The 12,736-nt window shown below is 40.3% G+C and overlaps 1 protein-coding gene across 2 annotated transcripts in view; it reads left to right on the top strand.

Annotated features, from left to right (window-relative positions):
- Positions 1 to 12,736, top strand: part of PPP1R42 (protein phosphatase 1 regulatory subunit 42) — a 1,058,014-nt gene that overhangs the window by 907,291 nt on the left and 137,987 nt on the right. For both annotated transcript variants that reach the window (XM_069621142.1, XM_069621141.1), the window contains one exon: positions 9,919 to 10,050. In XM_069621142.1, the coding sequence (XP_069477243.1) occupies positions 9,919 to 10,050 (132 nt within the window). The remainder of the gene's footprint in view (positions 1 to 9,918; positions 10,051 to 12,736) is intronic.

The raw sequence follows: 12,736 nt of genomic DNA, 5'->3' as shown, positions 1-12,736 counted from the left end.
TGTGGTGTGAGTAGCTGGTAATACACTGACTGACAATTCATTGCATATAACACACCCGGAAGATATAACCATGTCTTGCAGCATCAGGATCTTTAATAGATTCCCATCCTGTTGAATATTCCCTGTTGTCAGGCTGTGAATCCTTGTTACATTAACAAAGCTGTTTTAGATGTACATAGCAGTCATCTACGAGAGACAAAAACACATCCCCAAACACATATCCACCCACTCTACACCCAGACACGATACAACATATTAAACCTAAAACAAGACAGGCTTGTTGCCTTTGCCAAAGGTAGTTGTTTAATTGTAATACAAGTGCATGTTTGTGTGTGTCATGGTCTACATGATGCCACAAGCGGCCCTTACACACATATATATATATTCAGTAAAAAAGAATTGCTAAAGGGACGTTATGGTTAAGTTGCGCTACCAAAAACCTATGAAATTCAGAAAAAAACTTTGTTAAAGGGGCGTTATGGTTCCAAGTAAAACCGAAAAACCCCTGAAATTCGCCAGTTATGGTAAGCTAAGCAACCATAACTCGCGCCATCACTGTGCACTGCTAAGACTAACACCCAGGACATCAAAGATGACATAACAAATGTCATTGATGACATCACTTTACTGACATATCTATGCCACATGGTTTTCTTCAGTAAAAGTCAATAACTAAAAATTGAAAAGGTGCTATATTTGTAGACTTATTCTTCAAGTATGCTCTTACAGTAATTCCCTTAAGGTCCAGTCATATCATATGAAACATATACATAGGGGAAGACACAAACTTGAAAGACAGCAATGCTTTCTGTGCATGAAGCTAATCAGTAGGGTTATCAGCACTTTCTGATAGTTCTGTTTTTTTATTACTGTACTTTCCCTGTATATGCTCATATTTGTATACATTGTACTCACACTACTTTCCTTAAGGTTGTATCACATCATATAATACATATACATAGGGGAAGTAGCAGCTTTGAAACAGAGCAATCATTTCTCTGCATTAAGATAATCAGTTAGGCTATGAACACTTTCTGCTACTACTGCTGCTACACTTTCCTGTATATACTTATATTTGTATGTGTTGTTGTCTCTTTGTGTTTTGTCTGTAATAATGCAATTATGTAGTAAGTGGCTTTCATTAGCTACTTATTACATGTTTCACAGTACGCAAAACTCTAAAAAGAAAGCAGTTATCATTTCACTGTTCAACATGGCAAGATTATGAATATTGCACCTCCTTCATGTATGCTGCACACAATGCCTATGTTTCTACATGAGTAGTTTAGTATACTTGATAGAACTTCATAATAGAATGCTATTTATATCAATGCATTGCTTAATGCACTAAGTAGCTCATATTTATTCCAATGACCCTTGACACTTGTCAACATTATAATAACAATCCCTAATACACACTTTTCATGAAAAGAGAAATCACATGTGATGTCATCAGTGATGTCATCAATTACATTTGTGATGTCATCTTTGATGTCCTGGGTGTTAGTCTTAGCAGTGCACCGTGGTGGCCCGAGTTATGGTTGCTTAGCTTACCATAACTGGCGAATTTCAGGGGGTTTTCGGTTTTACTTCGAACCATAACGTCCCTTTAACAAAGTTTTTTTTCTAAATTTCATAGGTTTTTGGTAGCACAACTTAACCATAACGTCCCTTTAGCAACTTTTTTTTACTGAATTTCATAGATTTTTAGTAGCACAACTTAACCATAATATCCCTGACTTTATATACATGTAACATAGAACATACTGAACCCCCAGCTAGTGATTTTGATGTCCGCAGACTGTGCGAATGTCCGCGGACGGACACAGACAACAGCAACACTACCCAAAAACTCAGGGGGGTATCTTAAATTGTTATATCATGCCATATGAACACTGCACAAGTTCAAAAACCAGTACACAAACACATTATATGTAGTAATAAATAAGAAGTGGAACCTATATATCTAACACATCAACCATCCATTTAAATTCCATATGTACTAAAATGGAATATACCAAAATAAGAAAAATAGGCTTCCAACATAATTACCTCACAGAAACTGCACAACTAGGAGCAACAGCAGATCTACAGACCAGTAAGAACACAACTTCTTCTTCTTCTTCTTAATTATCGGATGCGTGGCCGGACCCACGCAGGCGCTTCCCCATCCTAAAGGATGATGTGCACCAAATCCACCAATCAATACTACCAGAAGCTAGTAAGTATACTTCATTTTTCTTATATATTTCTAAAATTTCTGTATTAGATACAATAAAAGTAATATATATATTTGTATATATACTTTAGAATGGCTTGAGGAGAATTTCCCAGGTGAGGAAATTATAGTGATACTAATCGTAGACACTTCTCTATATAAGCAAATTAATAAGCATTACTTTATGTACACTTAACATATATATATATATATATATATATATATATATATATGTTTTAACAGACCATACAAACATTGAAAATAGTACACCAAAAGATACATTGGAAAAGATTCTCCAGCGCATGGAAGAAAAAATGGACATGCACATGGCAAATTTCAACCATTTGAAAAAATGTGTGGAGGACCACATAAAAGAAAAAATTAAATACCATGGTTCCACGTGTACCTGTCTCCCCTCTCCATATCCCAGTCAATTATCCCCAAACCTTCTCCACAAAGAAAAACGTTTTGATGAGACTTCCATCCCTTCATCTCCTCCTATCCATCCTCTTGAAATCCCCAATTCCCCTGTGTTCGTGTCAGTTTCTGCTTCCCCTTCTCTTTCATAAATTGTACATCTATATATAATTTAAAAAAAATATTATGTGTGTTTTAATTCAGTCCTTTGTGTCTTATTTTTTTTTAAAAAGCAGTTGCGGTGTCCGCGGACAGCGCGGGTGTCCGGAATGTCCGTAATTAACCAAAATGGGGGTGTCCTAAGGACATTATACCTGTCCGTAATGTCCGCAATCAAGTTGAAACTGTTCTAAGAACACACACGGTGTCCGGGATGTCCGTAAGTAAACAAAATGGGGATGTCCTAAGAATGCTATACCTGTCTGTACTGTTCGCAGGCAAGTTGAAACTGTTCTAAGACCACACACGGTGCTCGGGATGTTCGTGATTAAACGAAAAAATTGAGGTGTCCTAAGGATGCTATGTCTGTCCGTACCGTTCGCAGGCAAATTGAAACTATTGTAAGAATACATGCAGTGTCCAGGATGTCCCTAATCAAATGACAATGGAGGTGTCGTAAGGACGCTATACCTGTCCATACTGCCTGGAGAACATCTACGCACATGCGCACCACACCCGTAAGTTCTCCGAACATCGCACCTGTCTGTAACTGTTAGTTTCACTTGTGTTGCACTTTTAATTAGTTTCAGGACCCAAACACTGTCCGTAGAACACCCGCGCGCATGTGCACGACGGTTCCCGTGCATTTGGTGTCCTGCGGACACCCGTTCCCTTCACGGACATGTTCGCGTCACCATCATGTGACCGCACCCACACTGAGTGTGTGTCCTGAATTGCGGACACTGTCTGGGTCCCCGAACATTTTAAAAGTACCTTTTCAGGCAATCCACAGTATTTTTTAGTAAAAATTCACCATAGCACATGTCCCAGACAATGACCCTGACTTTCTACATACTTTTTGGAACTTTTTGAGCCTTTTTTGGGTGTTGGATCTGTCCGCAGAGAGCGCGGGTGTTCGCGAACCGCACACATTTGCACCCCTATAAAAGCCCACACCCCAGAGCTCATCCTCATTGTGTTTCTGGCTATCTGACAGAACACTGTGTACTTTGGCTGCCAATCTTCCAGATTTTGCTGAAACCTGATGGCATCCATGGCTCTTCTACTTCCACCTGGTGCTACATCTGCCTCAGCACCACCCCCAAACCCTCCACCACCACCGCCTCCCCAAGGGCCTGAAGTGGGGAACAGGCGTGAGGTTGTAGAGGAGGAGGATGAAGAGGATGACGAGGATGAGGTAGTGGAAGTCCCTACTACCAGCACTCGCCGTGAGTCTTGGGTGTGGCGGTTATTTACCATTCATGGTAACGTTCCCAAGGCGCGTGCGAACAAGGTCACCTGCAACCAGTGCAATAGGGTGCTGAGTCGTGGGAGGGTTGGTTCGTACAGCTTTGGTACGAGAACTATGAAGCGACACCTAAGGTCGTTTCACGGTGGGGCCGTTCGCAAGGTTGTACCTTGTGAGGAGAGTAGTAGGTTGAGTTCCTCTACTACATCCTCAGTTTCCGCTCCTCTCACCACAAGAAACACTCCTGTGGGAGAGCACATCCCTGAAGCTGCCTCACAGGCCATTCACAATGCTGATGTTATGGAACAATTAGCACACAAAAATGTCAAGTGTAGGTCCTTAATGCCAACTCTTGCAAGCTGTTCCAAATTCAATGAAACAATGTTGAAAAAAGAAATGCAACCAAGATTTGAAATTTGCTCCACATGCAAACTGGATGTACATGGTATGACACTTCCCATGTGTCAACAAGCCACAACAAGACTAAATACCTTAGTAAATTCTATCTCCAACACAGCTGGTTTGGAGAAAATATAAAAATTATCCTTAAACTGTAGAGTAATGCTTAAACGTAACCTTGACGTGGAGCAAGGACTAGTTAATGGAGCACTGCGTACAGTTGTTGGCTTTCAAACATACCCACATGACAACAAAATTCAGTTTGTCAATATTCTCTTTGACAAACTTGCAGAAGTAAAAAGGATAGGGCGCTCAACAGCTTGATTCCTTCTCTTCAAAGACATGTATGTACACAGAGAACAATTTTCTCTAACTCTAGCATACGCAGTCACTATTCATAAATCACAAGGTCTTACCCTAGACAAAGCATTGATAGATATTGGTAACACAGTCTTTAAAGAAGGCATGAGCTGCGTAGCACTATGACGCTTACGTACACTTGACGGTCTCTTTCTAATCAACTTTGATGCAAGTAAAGTAAACGTTGATATTCCTTGCATTTTGAATACAATAGACTATGTTCACTATACAACCCCCCATCTAAAAACATATTCTGTTCCACAAAAAGGAAAACATTGTAAAAGAAAAATAATTCAAACAGAAATGCAACAGGATCTCACTTCAAATACTCCAAAGAGTAAAAGAAGCTAATATTTCATCAATTACCACAACCAAAGAAGAACCTATTACTCAAAGTAACTCAGGTACTTCTTCAAAGAAGCAACAAACACTCTGAAAAAATGACTTGGACACAGACCTATCTGGTCCATTCAAATTTTCTAATATAACTGGTGTAAATTGCTATGCAAATGTAGCAATGAATATTCTATTTCAATTACCACCAATTGTTGACAACATTTACTTACACAGTACAGACCAATTGTGTTTGCAAATGTTAGTACTTCATAGAAACGCAACAAATAATCCTGACAACACGTATAGTGTTCATGGAATACACAAGAATTGGACTACTGTGCTGGAATGGTGAAATTCACTATAAACTCACAAGAAGATCCATAAGAATTTCTAATGTACTTACTACAAGTACTGGAACACAAAAACATACCTATAAATGAAATCTTCCAGATTTCATACATGTGGAAACATACATGCACTCTCTGCAGCAATGTAACACAGGAACAAATCCCTAATGAGCGCTTCATGTATGTATCCATACCTAATTGTGAATCCGTTCCATTTCAGCAACTTGTACAAAATGCAAACCATGGTAGATTATGTACTACCTGCAATTCAGATAATCACTCCACCTTACTAATACAAACACATAGTAAATACATAATACTAATGCTTCTACGTTACAATGCAGATGGTACAAAAAACAACTGCAAGCTGACTGGATTCACACATGGTCAAGTATCACTTGGTAAGAAAACCTTCACAACAATAAGTATAATCTAGCACACAGGAGCCACAACCAATGCAGGTCACTACACTGCATATATTAAAAGAAATGTGGATGGTTCAAATGTAATGATAGTACCATTACTCTAAAGCAGAGATTACCAGCAAATCTTACAAACGCTTATTTAATCTTCTTAAAACCAACATTTAATAACTAATCTGTACTTAAACATTAACAAAACTTCAATTAAAAAACTATAAACTGTTAGAATACGCCAACAGGTATCTAACTGCCCCAAGATTCTATAACAACCAAGCAGATAAATAAATACCACTAAATGATAACACAAAATAGACAATTAGAATACGCCAACAGGTATCTAACTGCCAAAATATTTTGCAACAACCAAACAGATAAATCAATACCACTAAATGATAACAAAAAATAGACAATTAGAATAAGCCAACAGGTATCTAACTGTTCCAAAAATATGCAACAATCCAACAGATAGAACATTAGCCAGAAACAACAAGTGAACTCTGGAAACAAACAAACAAACAAACAAATAGACTGTAGCATAACAAAAAAGGTTTTTTTAATCCGACATGGATTTTCTTTTTCTCCCACAGATCCAATGATTTGAAAAACAAACACAGAAACTGAGTAAATAGCACAGTACGCTGGTTTGTTCTCTACTAAATATGAGGGTCGAAATGAATAAAGAATGTCTATTATTCAATGTTATAAGTCCTTACAAACTACCAATACCAACATGATCTTTTATTTCATCACAGAAATTGACAAAGAATATATGTACTCCAGTTACCAAACCAAACCGTGTATGTTCTTAGAACAGTTTCAACTTGCCTGCTGACAGTACGGACAGGTATAGTGTCCTTAGGACACTCCCATTTTGGTCGATTACGGACATCAAGGACAGCGTGGCTGTCCGTGGACACAACGAACACAACAGGGGTGCCTGCAACCTAAATAGATACAATATTTGACCCATCTCTTACTCCCCCACCCTCCCCAGTCTTAAACGCCAACACACTTGCAAAAATTGTATTCCTCCAACATTTGTCGCCGCGCTGTCCGCGGCTGTCCACGGATACAAGATGGCGGGCGTCCCAAAAACTCTGATGCACTCCACGCTCTTCACCATCCAATCAGCGGACATGTCGCATGTCCGCGAACATGACGCAACCTGCTTAGACAATCAGGACACTCTCCACGGAGTGAACAGGGAAATGTGTCCGCAGAGCGGTCATAGATATCACTAATTTTTTGTGACCTACTTTTTGGTCATTTTTAAAAAAAACTGCTGGATGGATTTTCACCAAATTTACAAAGGCACGCTTTCGGGACCAAGCCGCTGCTCCTGCCCAAATTTGGTGAAAATCCGTCCAGCGGTTTGGGCTGTAGGCGTGAGCAAAGTTTTTTCCCCATTCAGTCTATGGGAGAAAAACAAGTTTTGGGACCCCCCCTATAACTTTGCCCCCCCTGGACCAAACCTCACCAAACTTTGCAAAAGAATTCAGAGTGGGCCATATACTTTTTTTTTTTGCAAAGTTTGGTGTGCATTCGTCCAGGGGGAGCGAAGTTATAAGCTGCCCAAAAAGTGCTCTTCCTATGGGATTAGCAACGTAACCATAACTACACAGCTACTACTGTGGCTGTGTAATAGATATATACACGCGTGATGGTCCTCGGCACGTACTGTATGCTGGTCGGGAATGGCATCTCTCCTGACGTTTAAGGCCCCCTCATTAATGATAATGTTACTCCATTGCTTCATGTTTATGGAAGCTGACTAAACCTCCCATGGTTTTGTGGAGTCTACACCGGAGGTCCAGGCCAAAGCACTCCTCAACAAATTCTGTTGTCTTGCTTTTAAATTGTTCCCAAACTCCCTTATTTTCCCTTGGAAATTTCGTCCTGAACTTCTTCTTTGCTCTCCTTTTACAAATGTCACCTTGTATTACAGACCCTATGTGTCTAGCCCATTGACTCAGCATTCCCTTACAGATCCTCTTTGTCTACCAAGTGATGATTTAGTGATGATAGTCCGGTTCAAGCCACTATAGCATTGAGTTGCGTAAAAGAAACCAAGACCAGGCTACTATCAAGGTACTCGAGTTATAGACGCATGAAAGGTAGGGAAACTGTTGTCGGTGAATGGGGCAGTATTAAAGGGATTAAAGAGGTGGGGCACAAGAGAAGCCTGTAAGGCAATCCTAGGCCAGCAATACGAGCATGATTGAGACAATGAGGGATCTGCTGCTCTGCAAGCAGGCTTGCAAACCCGAGACTGGTAAGAGCGGTACACTGGCGGGAGTTGCTGTCTCTTTCAAATCCCTCCTCACGCTGGTGTGTTCTGTGTTTCTAGCCGTTGGTACTAGTCCACCCCCAATGCTCTATTATGGGGTACCCATCCCATCATCCCATTTAATACATCTCAAGGAGATATATTATGGCCACAATGGGAAGCCTTCCCTGATGGGATGGATGTGGGGCTCACTGCAGGTTCAATGGGGTGGGGATGGGTGGACTCTGTTTGATCCACCCCACACCATCTTCCAAGGGACACATTACTTAGCAGGTGGCTATCCCTGACCCCAATAGACCGCCCCCTAAAACCCACTCCATGAGCGCCCTATGAGTGACTCCATCACAGTGTGTAGAATGCTTGTGTCAGGGGGTTAACTGTCCCAGTGATGGCAGCACCTGGGATAATGTAGGAGTACAATATCATGTTATAACAGTGACTAACCTACGATTTCTATCGATTGGGAAATGCTGTTATCGTTTTTTATTGTTTTATGTGTCATTTAGTTGCAAGTTAACCTTGTATACTTTGCCTTCATATCATGTGGTTTAAGTCGAACATTTATACAAATAATACAGACAAAAAGAAAATACGAAAAAGAGAAAAAAATAATGTTAATAAACAATACAGATATATGCAATGACTAACCTACAATTAATTATTTCAACAATTTAAACTATCAAAAATGAATTACAATATGTGTAGAAGACAGTAAGACCTAGGATTATTTCAAGAATGCTTTGAGGGTGAGATGAAGTTAATCTTCAGGTCTTCTAGTTTGCTCTTGTTTTGACCAATTTAGTTGCTGTTCATACATCGTGCCCAGGAGTGCTCCGAGTTTAGAGCTATACTAATATGTACGTATTTGTAAAAGAATTCAGTACTTTCCATTCATATTGCCGGACAATCCAAAAAAAAAGTGTTATTGTTTCTAACGCATTTGCATTTTTGCATAATCTGCAAAAGTTCGCAGATTTAGCAATACCCAATCACGGGCCCAAGATTTCCATCGTTTCTATCGTGTGTAAACAATTTATTTTTTTAAGTATATCTAGATTTGTTGTGCGGTAAGTGTAGAATGTATTTTTGAGTTATACCAAACTGTGGAGGAAAATGTTTGTATTCTCGTAACGTAGGCCTACAACTCATAAGGAACCAGTTGTGAAGTCAGTCCCATTGGAAGCCTATAAGCTTTAAGTTCTTTGTTATAAATCAGTGGAGTCGTGGAATATCTTGTTGTTTTCCCTACACTTGTGAAGATGTATCGGTTTCTTTTGTAGTATAACCATTTTTAAAAGATATGTGTTATCCCCTTTTGGGGCATGCATAATCCTAACAAAGAAAACTCCTCTTCTAAAATGCTGTTTCCTCAGAGATCATCCACTCTTTTTTTGGAAAACAGAGAAACAAGAAATCTTTGTTGATCAGTACAAATTACCCTTGCTCACTGGGCCTATTTTTTCACCAGTCTATTTAAGGTTTTTATGAACCACTATTCAAACCCACTGGTCCACAACAATGAGTTTGTAGTAAAAATGTAGTAACCTTTTGCTTATTTAAAGCAGCTGCTTAAATATATATTTTTGATTCTGGCCAGCCAAACGGATAACACTAAAATATACATGCAATTGTATGGGCCGGGCACATGAGCCATTTATAGTATAGGATGTATTTGGTAGTGTATTTAGTATAAGATGTGTTATTTGGTTCTATTGTACTTTCAGAAATTCTGGATGGGAAGGAAATACATGACATGGCAAGGCAATTCCTAATGAACTGGAAGGCGTCCAAGGATGCCAAGAAGAAAAGCAAGCCTGCAATCACAATGACTGAGCACACAGTCTATCCACAAATATGTAAGTATTACAATCAGTTATAGAAGAACCCCACAGTTTCTTTTTATGGTTTTGATGCTTAACTGTGATATAAATACACACATAAATACAACGGGCAGCCAAGGAAACACATTGTTTCAGCTGCGTTGCTCATCATTGTGCTGGTAATAGTGATTATACAGTAGTTACATTTAAAGCAGCCCTAATACCCTCGGTCAGTCTTTCAAGCATTGATGCATTTGGAAGATTCATTGTGCGAAGTAGAGAAAGAGTGTAAACGGGTAGCTGGCTATAATATTCGTATGACAGGTTTGTTTGATGATTTAATACTAATGGCAGTTCCCAGTGCCCACACATTGTGGTGAAAACCCTGGGAGTGAGTTTTCAACAGGTGCAGTACAGGAATGCTGGCCAGAGCCAGCCCACCCCATGCACACAACAAATGAAGCGGTATATACACTAGTCTCTGGTACCTTAAATCTTCCGTTTTCATTTATATTGTCATTCAGTGCTATACTTATTTAAAGCCTACCATAATCCATAACTTTCTTGCTTCACCGCAGTGATATTCTGCATGGCATTATCATGATTTGCTTCATCTCATCTACACTTCTCTTCGGGAGCATTACATAATGCAAAACGGTGTATGCTGTATGCAGCACATCTTTGGCAATGAGAACCTTTTGGACAGAAATGTTAATTTACCTCCCAAACTCATAAGTAACTCATGAAGCTTTCATTTATGAACTGTTTAGTACATTCCACTGGGGAGACTCCATCACGAACAAGAGGTAGCTCAGGGCCTCCCCTGGCCCACAGACAGAAACATTCTAATCATGGCAACTCGGTGCCCATGAGCGATATCAGCAGTGCGTGGTGCCATGCACCAAACAAATTAAGTGATGCACATCTCTTTGAAGACACCTGAACAGTGGCGGCTGGTGAGTTTGAAAGCTGGTGGGGCGTAAATTTGCCAGGGCGAATTTAGTAGCGAGCGCGCGCGCACCGCGCGAGCCCACCCCCCCAAGCGGGGAGCGGGGGGTTCTCCCCCCACGAAATTTTTGGAAAAATGGCCTACAAAATGTGCAATTTACTGTCCAAAAAACCCACCGAAATATGAAAAAAGCATTCGGTTTTACATATTAATGGCGGTACACTATTCTTACGTGTGCAAGTGTGATGGTGTATTTTACAGCAGCTTGTATTGATAATAGCTGGTACTAAACACACACACATGTGAAGTGTCCAGCGCTGTCTATGTCATTCCCGTGATGCCAGCTTATTTGCCATTGACTTGTTTGGGATTGCAGATGCCATCTCCTCATGCATAACGAGCTGCGTGCCTGCAGCAGCAAGGCACTCCCTTATAAAGCCCCCCTAATATGGGCACAGAAGTCCTCTGCCATTTGCAACTTCAGTATCGTTTCAAATTGGGTATTATTTATTTCTGTGTCTCACGTAGATCATGAGAAGAACTGATGCATGCTGAACAGAACATTTTATTAATTATGAGGCCAAGAGGGTGAGTGGCTGTGCACATGCTTGGTCACAAATGCACAGACATCTAAGGAAACTATAAATGCTGTATTGGACAGTATTGGCAGCCCAAAGACAGTGTTTTTGCAGAATGGCTTCGAGGGCATGAGCCCAGACTTCAAAAAGCATTGTGAAATAGAAAATTAGAAACAATATCATCTTTACGGCTCTATATTATATACCCCAGTAACAATATTGCACATATCTGGTCACGGGACACATTGCATGTTTGATTTGTGTGTTAGCATTGAATTAGTGAGTCTTGAAAAAGTGTATGTGACAAGGCCATTTGTGTTTGATGTGCAGTTGATTAGCTTTTCTGCTAATGCTAATCTTTAACTGCATCGTCGGGGCTCTTTCGTACCTACATATACTATACATGTAACCTAATGCAATAATGTTTGTATGAATGCATCACAAATCACATGTACTTGCAACAGCGCCTCGATGCCTCCGGGCTGTTTGCGCGCTATACAAATGAAATTCATAAATAAGTTGTAGCACAGTATTGCTACTGTAAAGGGCCAAGTGGTACTGTTCCCACTTGGGTCAACGGGCAATGGTATCATGGCTGCAGTTATAAAGGTATACATCCACACCTTTGCAAAAGTCAAAACGACAGGCAGGACCAGAAGTTATCAGCCCGAAATAGAGAGCTATCACACACAGCATGAGCTGGCAGGGGGTAGGGTTGGCCCCCTCATGGGTCTTAGTTCGCCTAATTATTAGCATTTGCTTTGTTTAAAAAAAATAAGGAATCACACCAAAACAACAAAGCGTTTTTTTGTAGAAAATGCTGAGCTCTATGCAAGTGGACTTGTCCTTAGCACTAAAGGGTTAACAGAGTACCTCTAACATTCATGGCAGTAGACTTGTCCTGGGCTAACTTCCAGCAAAGGGTATTTCTGCCCTAATTGTACATACGCTTTGACAGCATATATTATTATTATTTTTTTTAAGAAAGCTACACAGTGAAATAAAGGCTATTGAAAAAGGCGTTTGGTGAGGTTGGATTCAAATTACTTTAAAGGCCTTTGCCCAAACCACTTCACTTCCAACGCCATGCCCATGAAGCGCATTGCGGAACGTTAGCACGTAAGCGTACACCACCATTCACTCGCACAGGGGCAGCAGGGCGGCCTGCATCTAGCGCCACACCATGGCAAGCCAG

This window comes from Ambystoma mexicanum, chromosome 5q, assembly GCF_040938575.1.
Source record: "Ambystoma mexicanum isolate Mex_15411 chromosome 5q, UKY_AmexF1_1, whole genome shotgun sequence".
Taxonomy (NCBI): domain Eukaryota; kingdom Metazoa; phylum Chordata; class Amphibia; order Caudata; family Ambystomatidae; genus Ambystoma; species Ambystoma mexicanum.
Note: the sequence above shows the minus strand (reverse complement) of the source record. Positions and strands in the feature narration are given on the sequence as shown.